General features: G+C 39.6%; 1 protein-coding gene across 5 annotated transcripts; it reads left to right on the forward strand.

The window, feature by feature from the left end:
* Window positions 1–1,544: 1,544 nt before the first annotated feature.
* On the forward strand, window positions 1,545–16,067 carry LOC103720373 (serine/threonine-protein kinase ATG1a). 5 transcript variants are annotated; one of them, XM_008810042.5, is made up of 14 exons: window positions 1,545–1,718; window positions 1,843–2,105; window positions 2,168–2,285; window positions 2,391–2,449; window positions 5,698–5,762; window positions 8,036–8,129; window positions 8,217–8,297; window positions 8,397–8,508; window positions 10,697–10,748; window positions 10,925–11,064; window positions 11,131–11,486; window positions 13,865–14,156; window positions 14,249–14,319; window positions 15,496–16,067. In XM_008810042.5, the coding sequence occupies exons 2-14, from the start codon at window positions 1,854–1,856 to the stop codon at window positions 15,709–15,711; spliced, it is 1,908 nt and encodes a 635-aa protein (XP_008808264.2). In that variant the 5' UTR covers window positions 1,545–1,718; window positions 1,843–1,853; the 3' UTR covers window positions 15,712–16,067. The 5 variants fall into 5 exon arrangements, with proteins under 5 accessions (XP_008808264.2, XP_088574554.1, XP_088574555.2 ...); XM_088718428.1 differs by having other exon boundaries at window positions 1,570–1,718; window positions 11,224–11,486; XM_088718429.2 differs by lacking the exon at window positions 15,496–16,067 and adding an exon at window positions 14,476–14,537 and having other exon boundaries at window positions 1,570–1,718.
* Window positions 16,068–17,003: the final 936 nt, after the last annotated feature.

The following is a 17,003-nucleotide window of genomic DNA, read 5'->3' on the forward strand; positions in this document are numbered from 1 at the left end:
TTGTAATCCAAGGAAGAGATCCTTGATGTATGTGATCCTCTAGCTTAGCCTAGAGAAGATACTTTATAAGCTCATTATTGTTGATAGTGGAGGTTTGTGATGGACTAAGGTCCGGTGGTTTTTTTTCCTCATATTGGAGGGTTTTCCACCTAAAAATTATTGTTGCTTTCTTATGGTTTGATTTTTTGGTAGTTTTTACATTGATTAATTATTATGGTATTCTCATTCTACTCACACAAAGATAAGAAAGTTTTCATCTAGTGAAGGGGTCTTTCCTAACAATATGTAACTTAAGGATTTCATTGTATTACTCTCAATTACAAAGGCAAAAATCTTTTCCCCGCAACATATCGGAGTATTCCAGCATGGTCTAAGTCCACGAGCAATGAAAACCTTATTTCTAGCTACAAATTCAAGTCAAGTGAACTATTAAAACCTTACTCATGAGAAGTTCTCTAAATTGATCCTGATTTTCTAAATAAACATATAAGAAACAAAATCATGAGCTCTACCTAGATCAAGGTACGCCATGGAAGAAAGTTAGACCTAAAACTAGCTGGCCATGGAAGAAAGTTAGACCTAAAACTAGCTGACTATGTATGCGACAGACAAATTGTAAAAAGAATCCGAACAAAAAGCTCAAACAACTTCCTATAAACTCTCTTGATTCGAAGTTTATTATCCTAAAAAGAATCCAATCGCTGAGTACGACGTGCCTACTTGGTTATGCTAAACAAAATTCTTTGAATGTGTGTATGTATACATGCTTGCGTGCGTGTATATATCCGCCTACAACAATGATGCATGGGGAGCCTACTTAATCCCGGCATCTCTCTTGTTTCAGTATCCACATCAGCAATATTTAACAATGATTACCGTTCCCTACTTGAGTGGCCGACAAACGTTGACCAATCCACGACGAGAGCACATCGAACGCCAGCCAAAACCCAGGAGGTGGCGAACGACGTTGGTTAGATCAGCTAATAAGCTGTTTGCCTGCTTGCGTGCACCTCAAGCACAAGCTTACTCGCCCTATTTAGACGATAAGACTCGATCAAAGATAAGCATCAAGGCAATCCTCCAAAATCCCCCGCCCTCTCCCACTAACTGACTAAAGCCGAGCAAAACCAGCAATCGACCGTCGCTTACCAGGCGGAATACTGGACCAATCAAACCACCGGTCTGATTAGCCACCGAAAGACTCCAAAAAGTTCCCATCCGTAATGGCCAGAGAATCAATGCGGGGTTCGGGTTGTATCTTTCTAGCGGAAGCATGATCCACCCTCCTTCGCGACATCAACCGTTGGATAGCGCAATGAACTGCCTTGAGAGATGTGCAAGTCTAGATCCAACGGTTTATATGGCGAAAGAAGATCAATCATTCTTTCTGGCGGAAGATACAACCCGAACTTATCAATGCGAGCCCCATTTTCCCCGTCTCACAAAATCCGTCCGCACTTTTCGATCTTTCCAACTCCTTTCCGCCCCACAAAACAGCCTGTTTTCGAATACGCTTCGATCTGCGACATCTATTAAATCCTAGGAACCGGCGGATAAACAGCTGTCCTGCGACGTTATCGTTCCGAGAAATCCTTGGAAAGACCTTCAATACGGAGCCGCACGCAAGAAATTTGCGACCCACACGGCCGTACCGCATCCACGTCTTCTTCTCCCCTCTTCTCTGGTCCTCCCCTGCTCCCGCACAGCAGAACAAACAGGTTCCCAGTTTTCACACCATCTTTCTCCCTTGACGAAGCCAAAACAGTAACACAAGTACTACCAGTCTATCTGATGTTCTAAACTTCTATAATCTCTCTCTCTCTCTCTCTACCAAATCCGAAGCGCATCATAAGATGGAGGAGAGCTCTTTCGCGACGGGGCGGGGGCGGGTGGTCGGGGACTACATTCTGGGGCCGAAGATAGGGTCCGGGTCGTTCGCGGTGGTGTGGCGGGCGCGCCACCGGCAGCACGGCCTGGAGGTGGCCGTGAAGGAGATCGACAAGAACCAGCTCAGCTCCAAGATCCGCGACGGCCTCCTCAAAGAGATTTCCATCCTCCGCCAGGTCTCCCACCCCAACATCATCCGCCTCCACCAAGCCATCCAGGTACGCTGTCTTCTTGTAATTAATTATCTATATCACTTCGCTTATTTGCTAATTTTGAACAGACGGAGGATAAGATATTTCTCGTGCTGGAGTACTGCATGGGGGGTGATCTTGCGGCGTATATAGAGCGGCGGGGGAGGGTCTCGGAGGCGGTGGCGAGGCACTTTATGCGGCAGCTGGGTACGTGTGGTTTTCTGGGGTTTAAAATGAGTTCATGGGTTGGTTTTGGATGGGTTTTTGTCGTGTTGCTGTTAAAGGTTTCGAGTTTGGACTATGGTTGTGCAGCTTCGGGGTTGCAGATTCTTCGAGAGAGCAATCTCATCCACAGAGACCTGAAGCCGCAGGTGGGTTTTTTTTTTTTGCTGTTTTCTGCTTGTTTAGTATCGATCTCAGAATGCTACTGCTGAATGTCATCTGTTACAGATTGGAAAGTGAACAGAGAGAATTATGCCTTGAAAAAAATGAACTAAGTTTCGATTAGAATCTTGAACTAATTGGTCTTGCAGCAGAGGAGTTGCCTCGTTGATGTCAGTTTTTTTGTAAAAGTACTGCATTAAAGGACAACCAGATGCTCACTAATTTCTAGGTTGCCCATGACTCTGTGCATACGCATGATTTGAATTTGCTTACGATGAGGAGGGACTGACTGCATAGCTTTCAGCATATAACCCTTCGTAGATGATGTGTCCAAAACCACTGAATGCTGTGTAGTTTTCGTCATAACACTAGGTGGATCATGTCATGGAACTGGGTGAAATTGAGCAACTACGGAACTTGTTTTTTCTTTTCCATTTTCTAATGGATTGATTTTTTGATGGAGAGCTAAACCTTCTTGTACATTTATGGGAGGAAAAAGTAACAAAAAGTAAATCTAATTAGATAGGTGCATCATGTAGTTTCCTGTATAGAGCTTGTAAATGTTATGTAATTTGAAACACTATGGTTTGGACAAATAGACAATTCTCTTTGGTTATCAGCTGGTGTGTGCGTTATTTTTCAAGAACATAAAAACTCTAAAGAGAACAATCAAATAACTGGCCAGCTCTGCTGATACTTCCATGTGCCAAATCAGTTATTTTATCACCTCCTGAAAGTCTGCTCTATTATTTTACTCTCTGGCTTATAATTTGTGTCTCTTAAGATAAATATACTTCCCTATGTACAACCTGGTTTTCCAACTATAGTGATATTATAAAGTGTTGTTCCTTGGCCACAAGAGCACAGCTTGTGCAACTGATGTGAAAGGCTTGGATTTACATCAAAAAAAGATGCGAAAGGTTTGCATTCCTGTCAATTGGGAATGACAGGGGTTGGTTCTCTCATATCAGTGGATACATGGTTATTTAAACATGAGTTAACCTTCCAGTGGATTGGTGTTTCATTACTAATATCTGCTTGTGTATCAATCTCAGTGAACTAAACCATCCAGATTACTCAATGAGCTAACCAGCATGATATATTTCATCGCAAAGTCAAGGAAAAAAAAATGCGAGGAAAAATATAACATAACAATTCTACTTAGAAACTAAATGTGATATCAAGGTTAATAATGATAGTTTTTTTCAACAATGCTAACATGGTGGCTGCAAATGCCCTTCACAACTGGACTTAGAAGAGGATGCCATGGAAGATGGTGAATAAGTAAGGTGTTAACAACTCACATTTGTCTTTTAAAATTTTTAGCATCAGCTATATATCCACTAGATTAAACTAAACTTTGTCGGACATATTGAGCTGCTAGTATACAATTGATTTTTTCAGGTGCTAGTAATGTCGCCCAAGCTTTATAGTCTTCATATTGTACCCTGTATAGTAACTTGAGGGTACTGGTCTTGTCAGTGATCAGGATCGTATACCCCTGTATTGACACGTGGTATGCTGTTGGAGTCAGCTAGTAGCTGCACCATGTGTTGGTATACCCATACCATACTGGTCTGTACATCATGCCCCATACTAGCCAGTATGAGTTGGTAATGAAAACCTCGGTTTATCCCAAATCACTACTTGGATACTTGCTGGCTAAATTAAGGACCCAAAGCAGGTCATAGCTTTGACTTGTATCTCACCTATTTCAAATTTAGTCAGATGTTTTGGCCTTGATGCAACACCAAGTTGATCAAGTGTGGTTCCGCCATCAGTTTCAGTCAAAAAATAGCCAAGCCTACCATGAATTAGTATTCAAAACTTTACTGCAGTTCCCTTGCTGGCTCATGTTTTTTTTTTCCCTGAATTCATCTCCAATTCATAATGTCAACTGATGGCAGACTATTTAAAATTTTGGAACTTTGAGTGTTCTCGCTCGAATTCATAAATTCAACTCCATATGGTTGGATAAGGTTTGAAGTAAGGTAAGTCGTACCGGCCGGAACCAGACGGTACGTGTCACGCCCCCGCCTCTGCGAGGCACGTGAGGCACCTAGTGCCCACGTGGGGGCCACATGAGGGGGGAACACGGGGCTCCCCTGCCAGATATTGTCCGGTTCTGGGGCTTCACGCAAGCGTCCTGCACCCCTCCCCGGTTTTGTTTTCCACCCAAAACGCGTCTGCAGGATTAGGAGACACCCGCCTCATATGCCCAGGCTCTGGAACGAGTCTTTCCGATGTGGGACTATTGGGCTTCACACCCTTTCCACCATCGGACAAGAGCCGTCCTCGGCTCTGATACCAAATGTCACGCCCCCGCCTCTGCGAGGCACGTGAGGCACCTAGTGCCCACGTGGGGGCCACATGAGGGGGGAACACGGGGCTCCCCTGCCAGATATTGTCCGGTTCTGGGGCTTCACGCAAGCGTCCTTCACCCCTCCCCGGTTTTATTTTCCACCCAAAACGCGTCTGCAGGATTAGGAGACACCCGCCTCATATGCCCAGGCTCTGGAACGAGTCTTTCCGATCCCATCGGAAAGACTCGTTCCAGAGCCTGGGCATATGAGGCGGGTGTCTCCTAATCCTGCAGACGCGTTTTGGGTGGATAATAAAACCGGGGAGGGGTGAAGGACGCCCCAGAACCGGACAATATCTGGCAGGGGAGCCCCGTGTTCCCCCCTCATGTGGCCCCCACGTGGGCACTAGGTGCCTCACGTGCCTCGCAGAGGCGGGGGCGTGACAGTACGGGGCGTATCGTACCGTACTGGTTTGGTATCGGCACCCGATACGGGTGGGTACCGACACTCGATATGCCAAAAAAATGTTGTACCGTACCGTTCCGATACTGTGCTAGTGTGGCACCGGTATGGGGTCCGGTACCGAGATGGCGAACATTCGTTTGCAGCTTTATGGCCAGCAGGCTACCTACCTGCCTGCCATCGCCAATCCTTTTTCATCCAAACTCTGAATTAGAATTACTGATGCTCCTTATATACTTGTTCCAGTTAATGAATTTTTGCATTTTACTTAAAAATTACTATGCATCATGCCCTGTTAATTAAGACAACCATGTTTTACTTATGTGATGAGTGAGTTACTTATACTTGGATTCCAAATGTTATATATTCACATTAATTACTGATTGTATTTACATCATATGACATGCTATATGAATAAAAGCTTTGTTAGTTATTTTCTACACGTTAACCACTTATACTAAATTTTGCAGAACCTTCTACTGTCAAGTACTGATGAAACCCCCGTCTTGAAGATTGGAGATTTTGGGTTTGCAAGGTGAGAAATTGTATTTAACATTCTTATCTTAGTAAATATGTGGGCTAAATTTTCTTTAGGCAGATCATTATATAATTTGTTAAGCGAGTCTTAGAGACTGCAGGTTAAAGGTGGCAGCTATACTGTTCTCATTGTTATGTCTTGTTCTTTTGTTTTACTTATGATGATTAACATCTTAGTTAGAGAAGACATATGCATAGATAGAGAATAACGGTGTTCAATGTGCTTATGACATCATATACATAAAGCGTGCTAGATTTTTCTTTGAAACATTTTGGTAAGATATTCCTATCTTTTCGATTAAATCAATCATGCAATATATTTAGTATCCATCTACAGCCAAGGACATATTATATTGATATTCATATATTAATTGATACTATCTTGAAGTTACAAAACCTACAAAACATGTAGAACATATCCACGAATTTTCTATTTTTAGCATGCTTGTCCTAGGCAACATATTGGCCATGTATTTAGTCTAGACAAATTGGAGGGAAATAACATTCTTTTTGTTAAAGGTTGATTAAAAAGTATCATCACTTTATGATGATGCCATGAAAGAAATTTCTTATCACATCAAGTTCCCAATGACATTTCTTGCCCTTTTTACCACAAGGTGCTAAGCTAGGACTGCACAAACAAGGGTTGCATCACATCCAACTGCACGGGCATGTTAATGCCTGCATCTAAAGTTTAAGAGTTTGCATAATGCAGCTCAAAACTGTTTTTTGGGCTTCTTGTCTATAGTTGATTGCTTTGCAGCAACAAGTAGGCACGTTGAACATTCAAAGATTTTTTTTTGACTTTCCCAAATGATCTCAGTAGCGTAAACCATTTTAAAGATGTACGATGCTGAACTGCTGATAATTGGTAGACCACAACAAGATTCACCATGTCAATACTGGACCCCATATGGGTACCATTCTGGTATAGTGCCGGTACGCTCGGTATGGGGTTCAATTTGGTGTATTGAGACTCGGTATGCCCTCCGTACCTCGTACATGTTTGGTACCAATATCGTATAGTACGATTGGTATTCTTTGGTACTGACTGATACGACATACCATGGACCACAAGCATATGAGCTACACAATTCGAATAAACCTAAACTATAAACTTGCTCAGCTCAAAAATAATAAGATGGCAAGATATGAAATATTGTCATTAAGGAATGATGTATATGTGACGTTCAAAGAACACATAGATTATACCTATACCTGCACTCATCTCCACTTGCAATGCAAAGTAGGGTCATGCATAATTTATTCTAAATTTGCTTGATTCTTTTGCTGTCATGAATAGACCAAGGATATTACCCTGATGGCAATGATCATTTTATTGCTAGAAGTTGTGAATATATGATAATGCAACATGATCAATCTTAATAAACATAGGCATCATATGGGCAATTGAGGTAGGTATCTAGGTTGGGTCTTCTGCAATACGTGGTCATAATATGCAACTAACAAGGGCTGAAAAAGTGTCCGGGATTCTTGTGCATGCTCCCAAGACTAGAGGGGGCTGGTCCAGGAGCTGGGCCTTACGTGATAGGGGTTGAAACCGGAAAAACTTGTAACAACTCCCTATTCCCAAGAGATTGATGTTGGGTGGAGGATTGATATGATACATCTATGTGGAGTTGTACTGACCTTATCGGGTGTGGTTTTTCTGAGATCTCTTTTCCAAGCACTTGACCGTTGCTATGCTGGTAAATGGACTGGGGGCTGCTTATTAGTTCATACAATTTGCATGTTTCCCTTTATGCTCCCTTGCTGCAGAATAGAGCAAGTTAGCTTCTAAGGTGATTCTGCATCCACGGAAAACCTCTTCTTTGCGAACTGAAAGGGGCCCTACCTGAGTATATTTATATTGTATCCTTGATTTTTGTAACGCCGCCGATGCCGGTCCCAAGCCCGGATGAGAAAGGTGGAGGGTTAATGTAAGATGAACAGTCTTGTATAAGAGAAGATGCCAAAATCTTGATCATTGGTAACGATGTGTTTACTTGCATATAAATAATAATTATGTGTGTATATATTTCTGTAGATATTGAGCTTATTAATCTGAAAATAAGCAAGCTATGTGATCTTGTGCTTGGCTTGACACTATTTTGAGATTATCTCTGCCCTAGACTTTGCTTATTTGCTTGTAAAATGCACCTTCTTGAGTCAGATATCAAGCCAAATACACGGATATGTCACTCAGATGGCTGCTATATTGAAGTCTTTATATGTTGCCCTACTAAATTGTTGGAAATAACTGTCTGCCAGGTATCTGATGCCTCAAGGGTTAGCTGACACACTTTGTGGTTCCCCCTTATACATGGCTCCAGAGATTATACAGGATAGGAAATATGATGCCAAGGTGCTATGAAAAAGAACTTGATATAGTTTGTACTTATAAATGCCTGCAACTCTTAATATTGTTCAATTATTAAGTTGATAAATGCAGGCTGACTTATGGAGTGTTGGAGCAATTCTGTTCCAGTTGGTCACAGGGAAGCTGCCTTTTGATGGAAATACTCATTTTCAGGTTTATTTTTTTAAAAAATTATTTGTAATATTTTGCATACAACAGAAACTAGTTCATGTGGTCCATTATAGTTATCTTTCTCTTTCTCGTTTGTAACAGCTTTTCCAGAACATATTGGCAACTAATGAACTGCAATTTCCAGAAGATGTTTTGGTGAACCTGCATCCTGATTGTATTGATCTCTGTAGAAGTCTTCTACGTCGAAACCCAGGTAAACATGTTCTATTTCCTATATGACATGTCTAGGATTTCATTATCTTATCTCATCTAACACCCTATTGGAGCTGGTCTATGTCAAGAATTCTTAATTCTTGGTTATATTATGTTTATGTACTAGAAAATACATGTATGGATGTCCAAAGGAAATCTAGTTAATTCTTGGATTTGATTCAGCATTTGCACATCATGATTTATTTGTTTAATTATAATGTGTTCTAAGTTGATGTTGGAGCTCATACATTATTATCAAAATCCAAATGCATCATGGCAGGAATATGTTGTATGTTGTTCTACTGCAAGTCATCTAGTTTCATACATAATAGGTCTTGATATGTTTGCTGATCTAATTTGGACTGATAAAAGTGACCCATTTTGTTTAACTTTTAGTGGTTTTCAAACTTACATCTGACAGTTTGTCTTAGTACTTGGTCTAGGTCGGACCTACTTTCTTGGATCACATATTTGATAACAGCCATATCTGATTCCAAAGACTTTGTCCTGTGAACTATTTGGCTTGTACACTAGTTTTGTAGGTACCGTGGTTTTAAGTTTTCAAGGAAAATGGATTAGTTTCAATCATGTCTGATTTGATCACAACCTTGGTTTTGGAGTTTCAATTGATTCTCAATAGATTTATTGGATCCAAAAGAAATCAACTGGTGTACAAAACTTGATCTGTGCATTTGATACAAGTAGGGGATGGAGAACCCCTTTCCCTAGAACATGCAATGTAAGTGCTGACAAATTGAATAGATAATGTGTGGAAGCACAGTAATCTAAAGGATGTGGAAGTGATATAACTAAGGTTAAATCATCAAGGGTAGCTTTTTAGGGATAACCAGAAACAAACATTACACCTTACACCTCTTGCTAATCAACCTTTGTATTGCACCTCCGACCTTCAGAGGGCCCTAGTTAAAGAAACCCAGTCTTTCCTAACTTCTTTCTGAATTGTAGCCTCTCACAACTGGTTCTTGTATGGTGTTTCACCATAGAGAGGAGTTGATAAGGAATCACAACTTTATTAATGGTATAACAGTAGTTGACTTTACATGATAGTAAGTGTAGTGTTTCCTAAACCATAAGATTCGTTGCTTAATCCATTTTAGACTTATAGTCAGAAAAATATAAGAAACAACATTTTTTTTTTTAAAGTGTAATGAACTCTATACCTTTAGGAACAAAATTTGAAAAGAAAAAAAATAGCTCATAAAATTCTCAAAAATAGTCACTAGGTTGGACTAGCTATGGAATCATAAGTGATAATTACCACTGGCTGAGTGAAGCATTTCTAGTAGAATGCTTGATGATCATGTTGCTTTGATGGTCTCTTTTGAATTGATTCTTGATGCCCTGTTGTGAGAACTCAAATTTTCCAGACTAGCAAACATGGACTTGATCCGGTCTTGAAGCCTTATTTGCAAGAGTCTGAATTTCCCAAGTTTGTTGATCCAAACATGACCTGTTTTTGATGTTCCCTATATTAATGACCTCGCTTGTCTAAATTACAGACCTGGAGCCATTAGATGTTTTAAATTCGGACATTATTCTTTCCGGGACCCAGTTTCCAGACAAGGGTTATATTATATGGACCCAATATATCCTAGGTTAGACTGGGTTGGTTGGACAGCTCGAACCAAATTTGGCCACCCTTAGCTGTATGCAAATGCATAGACACAAAACACACACGCGCGTGCGCGTGCGCGCGCGCACACACACAGAGAGAGAGAGATTTATGGTGATGCTGTGTTTAACACTCTAGCCTTTCACTTCTCTTCATGCTATCTTATTTTAATTTTTAAAATGCAAAGAGGGAAAAGAAACAATTACTTTTTACCAGAATAGTAAAGGCATCTTGTTTGTTATGGATATAGTTAGATATTAGAGCCTTGAAATGGAATACATTGGGTTCTAATTTTTCATTACGTTGCTTATGTACTGAAGAAACTTGCATTTGTTGATTATTTATTTCATGGTGTGTTTTCTGTCTTTTACCACAGTATGTTGCTGGGTAGCTGTTATTACCTATATCGAGTAACATCTTGAAGGAGAAAAAGCTCCAATATGCTTTAATTCAATCTAAAATGGAAGTCTACTTTTTAGTCTTCAACTTGACTTAGCAGGCACAATTACACCATAAAAAAAGTATTAACAATTTTAGTATCCAATTATTTTGGCAGTGGAGAGACTAACATTTGAAGATTTCTTCAACCACAAGTTCATGGCACAAAGGTTTACTTTAAACTTCATGTTTTTGTGTATTACATTGTGATAATAATTAGAGGAAGTTTGCGTACTTGTCTTTATTAAAAGGACTAAAATTATGAAGTTCCTAAATCTAATTGATATCTGTAGAAAAACTTTGATTAAAACTTAAAAGATTTTGGCGGCCTAATGTTGACATGTAGGATAAGTGGAACTGCTATGGTGTCACAAAATACTGCAGATGTTAACTTAGGAGATAGTGATCCATCAAATTCTTTAAATGTGCATGCCATGAAGACTGGAAGCATGGACCAGGGGCTTTCATTCACAAATACTTCAAAAGGTGAGATTTCAAGCTTGCTCTGAGGCTGTTTATTGCTGACTGGTCTAATCTCAAGTATTTGTCCAGTCACCGACTCGTTCGAACAAGAATATGTTCTTGTTCAAACTCATTTTGCTTCTATGGAGGCCTTATTTTCTTCACTTGAGACATCCTTGCAAGATAATTCGACAACTAGACTTCCTAGTTACAAACCAAAGCAGACAAGCAAGGGTACTGCTGGCCTGATGCAAACTGGGGAGCTAGTCATTAGCAATATTTCTGGTGCAGAGAGTATGGGAAGCGATGTTTCTTCTCCCTTATCAAAATTACAGGCATCTACTGCGTCAGAGGATGTGCAGGAGTCGTCATCATTGCATCCTTCCACTAGGCTTCTGCTTCTAAGTCAGTATGTAAATGTCCTCACAGAATTAGCACAAGAAAAGGTATGCAATTTCTAATTGAAGCTGCATCTGTTTAATTTCTTCTGGAATACTCTACAACTACTGGAAGTTTTGAAATCATGATAGCTGCAGTTGTATCAATTGCCAGTTATCTGCGTCATTTTAATGAGAATTGATGGATCTTAAAATGTTTGTCTACATTGTCTTACCAGGGAATTCCACTTTATCTATTTTATTTGCTTTATATGTGGAATAGTGTTGCAGTGTGGCATTGAGCCTATGTATATGTAAAACTTACCGATGAGCATGAAACTGCACCATGCATATTCGTGTAGATAGATTCTACATGTGAAATCTGCGTACAAACTCATACAGGGAATAAAACAGGACATTGAGGATCAAAGTACTAAAAATTTATATAACATAGTCTACATACATGATAATAAGATATTATCTTGATCATGCTCTCTCAAACATGAGTTTATACACCAACAGTTTTTTACAAGAGATTCAAAGCCAACCACCGATGAACAATTTATCCACTGACAGAATGGAGTAAAACAGTGAAGTAGAACTGCGGCAGGTGAACCTGACTGTAGAGCAGCCTAGTTGTGAGTCCCAGGATGAGCCAAGATGATGAAGCACAAGCATGAAGAGATGGTCATAAGCACAATAATGAACTGATGTTGATGAGAGAGACCAAATAACAAGCAATCTCTATGAGTTGCGATGGCACTAAAGAGTAAAGTTGAATTACTGGCCAGAGAGTAACTATGTGGTGAGGAACATGTATCAAGCCGCAGGTTACAGCAGTAACAGCTAGAAGCCTGTAATGAAATGGAGAAATTTGTAAACTAAAACAATTAGCCTGTAAGATTGCTTAGTTGTGTGATTTGGTGGTTGGCTTATGAAGATGACAGCTGACAACTAATGCCAAAAGTCTACATGTAGATGATGATGACTGAAACATGTCACCAACACCAAGCATGTCAATGAAGGTTGCTTGTCTGTATGGAATGCACATAGCAAGGGAATCCTCGTGGTGCTAATTCTGATAGAGACAGGCTATAAATAGACACCAAGCATGATGAGAGAGCAACTTCAATGTTGGCATCCAAAAATTATAAGGTAGGTACACAGAACGTGGTGGTTCCAAAAGTTGATATGCAATTAATTGAAATTGTTGATGGTTAGTGGGGTAGACAATCTGATGGATAATGCTTGGCTCAGGCATGATAAAATAATGGAGTCCTTATGAAGAGTGAACGGGTGGCAAGGGACTCGTAAAACAAAGTTGTGAATGAGGGCTTAGAAAGCCCAAAGAGAAGGCTAGATAAAATGGCAACATCAGCATCTTACATAAGCATGTCGGATTACATTCTAACAATTTGGGATGGTCGTGGATGTGGAGTGATGATATACATGAATGAGAAGGGTGAACATGGAGTCAAAGGTGGAATAAATGAACATAATGCACCAATGAAAGTGTAGGACAACATCAGGCACTTGCATGAGTATGGGCAACCAGAGAACCAAATAAGCATCCGAGCTGAACCCATAACCAAGAAGAAAAGCTATGAGTCATATAATGTTGGTTCTCCTATTTTAAAATAGGAGATGCAGATGGGGAAGGCCAACGAACAAGTGAGTTGGTATTTTAGACCAGAACGATGGTGATGACTTGAGGTTTGATATATATAGAAGAAAGCACATTCACAGCCCGTCTAACCAGTTAAGGAAGGGTATTGTCAAACTATCTGGTTATTAAGAAGGTGCCAGGTACCAGCTACCACATGCCAATGCTGGGAGGCCAGAGGTTTTATTACCGACAAAGTCCTTAAAGGGTGGGTCATAACTATCTCATATTAGAAAGATCAGGTGGACCTACACTTTGATAAAGATAGTTGTGACTTGTTTTTCCTTTTTGCTCAATATTTTTCCCTAAAAAATAGTAATCCTTGGAAAACATGCAACTAGAGGAGGAGAGGACCTAAGGTAGCATGGAAGCTGTGAGAAAAGATAAGGAAAAGCCTGAAACAATATTAGAGGCAGCCCTAAATTGGAATTCTTGTTGAATGAGGACTCGTAGAGCTAACCCCAAGTAGTTGCAATGAGTACTTATTGGTCACTGTTTTTTCTTAATGAAAATGAGGGCTCATGAATTTTTCAAACACAGTACTCATCGATTTTTAAGTTCCCTTTAGTGCCACCTTTGCAATCCTGGCACAGCATGGCAGTATGTTTTTTAACAAGCTATCTTTGTTCAGACACACAAACTTCATCTGACAAACCTGTCATATAAAATAGAAAAACTGGACATTCTACTTTATGGATGCAGCTCTTTCCTATTCACTAGCATAACCTGGAAATGAATCTCTACTTTAACAAAATGTATTTGATGATTTGTGTGATGGTTACAGCTTCATGAAGGATTGCATCTGGAATCATTTTCACTTGAACTCGTGACTTTAGCTGTATGGAAAGAAGCCCTACACATATGTAGTTCATGGATGGCCTCGACAGCCGAGGCAGATGCTCTGAATACTTTTTCTGCTAATGAAACTCCATCCCATCAAAAAGACCATATGTCTCTGAACATTGCGGAGGGAGTGGATTTCATGAAGCCATCATCCATTTGCTCTTGGGCAGAGAAAGGATTTGTCGTTGCATGTGATCGAGCTGAAAAGATTTCTAATACTTTGCGGGACATAGGTGGTTTAGCCGATGTTTATGATATTGCTGCCATTCATTAGTGTATTAAGCAATTTACAGATTTTCATTTTAAGAATCACCATGTGTTTCAGGTGATGTGGTGATGCCAGATCCAATGGAGATTATCTTTCAAACAGCTTTAGAAGATGGAAGACGTGGTGCTGTAAGTAATCATTTTCTTCCCTTTACTGTTTAAAATATTGATTAGCTATATTGAAATGCAAAGCCAGCTGATATACTAAAGGATTTCATGAGTACTGGAGTGTTATAATACAAATGACTCCATGCTTTAATCTCATCAATAGTCTTTCGCTTGCAGGCTGTGTTGTAGGATCAGTCTCAAACAAGCACCTATCTAAGAAGTTTCCCATATTATTTTGTCATCTTTTTCTTGCATAAGGTTTGAGTGATTTTGTTACTATTTCAAACTTCCTAAACAATAATCAATATCTGAGTGGTTTAGATATCACAAATTTGTTTGCTTCCGATGCCTTTCCTTGAATTTTACATGAATGACGGGTAACTTATGATTATTGGAAGCCTGCTATAACAAACAGGAATATCTGGCCACATATTTAAATATATATATATATATATATTGCTTGGGTAATAATGAAATTGTATCACCTGCTTTGGAATGTAATCAGGTTGTCAACTTTATTACTTCACACCTTGATGCTTTTGAGAAATCCTTTGTCAGACTTTGATATTTGCATGATTGGTCGACTAACTCATAGGACACCTGATCTTTAGTGTTAGTATATGGAGCCTCATTATTAACACTTTTTGTTCGTGCTATATTGTTTCAAAAAGGACTATGTAGAAAATGGAGGTTCCCTCTCACCCACTTACAAAATAACAATAATAACATCATGAAATGCAATTTTTTCAATGCTAGTTTTGATATTATAAACTTGTCTAAAGAGCCCTAGAAGTGGCAAGCATGTGCTGGTCAGAGAGCCAGATTCTAGATCAGGTATGATGTGGGTGACTCATGAGGCAGATTCTGGCTTCTGAGGAAACAATGTCCTAACATCTTGACCGGAAAGTTTGAGATTACAGTGGCACGACCTTTCCACTTTCCCCTTCTCCAATGAAGTTTAACATCCTGGTCTGTTTGTGGCCCTTGGCTGGTTGGCCAACTAAATCTAGGAAATTGCAACACCTCAGGCTTAGTCAAAAACTTTCTGAGATTCAATATGATACATTTTTATCTTCTTGTTTTTTTGTTCTGCTCCGACTCCTAGGTATACAGTAAATAAACAGTTTTGGCACTTATACCTGTTGATTTTATCTTCTCACCATCACTATTCACTAGTTTAATGTGCTTTATTTTCAGGTGGAAGAAGTTATGAGAAACAGTAGGAGAGCAGTTGCATTGTACTCAAGAGCAATCGCATTGCTTACATTTATTATGGTGGAAGCAATACTGCTACCATTGAATCCACCATTTTCACTCCCTCCTTCTGATCGGCAAAGGATCCACAGATACATCATCAATTTAAGAAGTCATCTAAACATGTCTCATGGCAGAACTCACTCAGAGACAAACTAATGAATCTTCCAACGATTGATATGACTCTTCAAGTAAATATATATGACTCAAGTGACTGCCCATGGTATTACTTACTGAGGAAACCCATCATCTTGGATCGTATCTAATCACAAAGCCTGTCATTGTTTGTCAGACATCCGTATTCTAATCAAGTTTTCTCTTAGAGGTGACAAATCTCATTCATGGGTAGTGGGGTTCTGTCAAATTTTGGTTACAAAGCTACTCATGTGGAAATAAATGCACATAATCTGTCTTTAGCTTGATAGGTTGTAAAAAAGAAGAAGAAAAAACTAGAAACTGTACAGATAAATAACTGTCAATGTCAAGTTGAAATGTAGTTTATTATTATTGCTGAACTCTCAGTTTGGGAAAGTTTCTAGTGGTGGATGCATTTTAGAAGTTCATTCAGGTTTCTGGTTCATACCATGTTTGGGTACGCTACTATGCTCCTGGCAATTCAAAAGCTGACAGTGCAAGTCTGATTACTAATGTGAGTTGAATCAGTCGGCATCCCTATCAATTCAGAGGTCTGCTCTTCTCAATGGCAATCCAAGCAGGTTTCAGCACTATCAGATTGTGTCATCTCAATATTGGCATGATAAATTTATGTTTCTAGTCCTGAATGGCATGTCCTTGCATAATAGAGCCCTCTGAATAATGTTACTCTTGCCATGTTCCCAATGTTCAGAGCTCCTATCATTACTTGCTTTATCCATTATGTGTTGTGCTCTGCAGATTTCTGCCTCCAAAGTTACATATTTGTTATATTTCAAAAACCTGACGTACCCTTACTAGAGGATTCGCAAGGCTACCTGCTGTTACCAAAAACAAAAGGATGTAGAATATATACTTGTGCTGGGCCATTAACGATCATTGTGCAATTGGGCCCCTTCAGTTTAGCACATGGTTCGCATCTTGTGTTAGTCACGGACCGTAGCAGTTCGCCGTTCTAGCCGAACCAAATGGTATGGAATGTATTATATCATTACCAATGCGATACCAATATTCGGTAGAGATAGCATATCAATATTCGGTACACCAAAAAAATTTAACATACGTCAAAAAAATTTTATATTGTATTCTATTGGTACAGTGCGAGTGTGGCACCGGTTTGAAATTCAGTATCAACACAGTGAACTTTGTTTTAGCACTCTAGCACTTCGGGTAAAAAAAAAAAATGGGCCACTTTTCTGTGCATGAATACACATGGCATATGTAGCACTTAAGCTTGATTTTTTGCTTGTATCTCTTTGGGTTACTTAACCATCAGGTTAGTGAATAATGTATTCCGG

This window comes from Phoenix dactylifera, chromosome 3 (assembly GCF_051530095.1).
Source record: "Phoenix dactylifera cultivar Ajwa chromosome 3, Ajwa_hap1_PhDact_Kaust_v1.1, whole genome shotgun sequence".
In the NCBI taxonomy this organism is placed as follows: Eukaryota; Viridiplantae; Streptophyta; class Magnoliopsida; order Arecales; family Arecaceae; genus Phoenix; species Phoenix dactylifera.

What these genes read in the sequence shown, in the direction of transcription:
- LOC103720373 (XM_008810042.5), top strand. Translation starts at nt 1,854, where the DNA reads ATGGAGGAGAGCTCTTTCGCGACGGGGCGGGGGCGGGTGGTCGGGGAC. An exon ending in TCTTCTACGTCGAAACCCAG is followed by an intron (nt 8,509 to 10,696) that starts GTAAACATGTTC and finishes TTATTTTGGCAG; the next exon opens with TGGAGAGACTAACATTTGAA. An exon ending in CACAAGTTCATGGCACAAAG is followed by an intron (nt 10,749 to 10,924) that starts GTTTACTTTAAA and finishes GTTGACATGTAG; the next exon opens with GATAAGTGGAACTGCTATGG.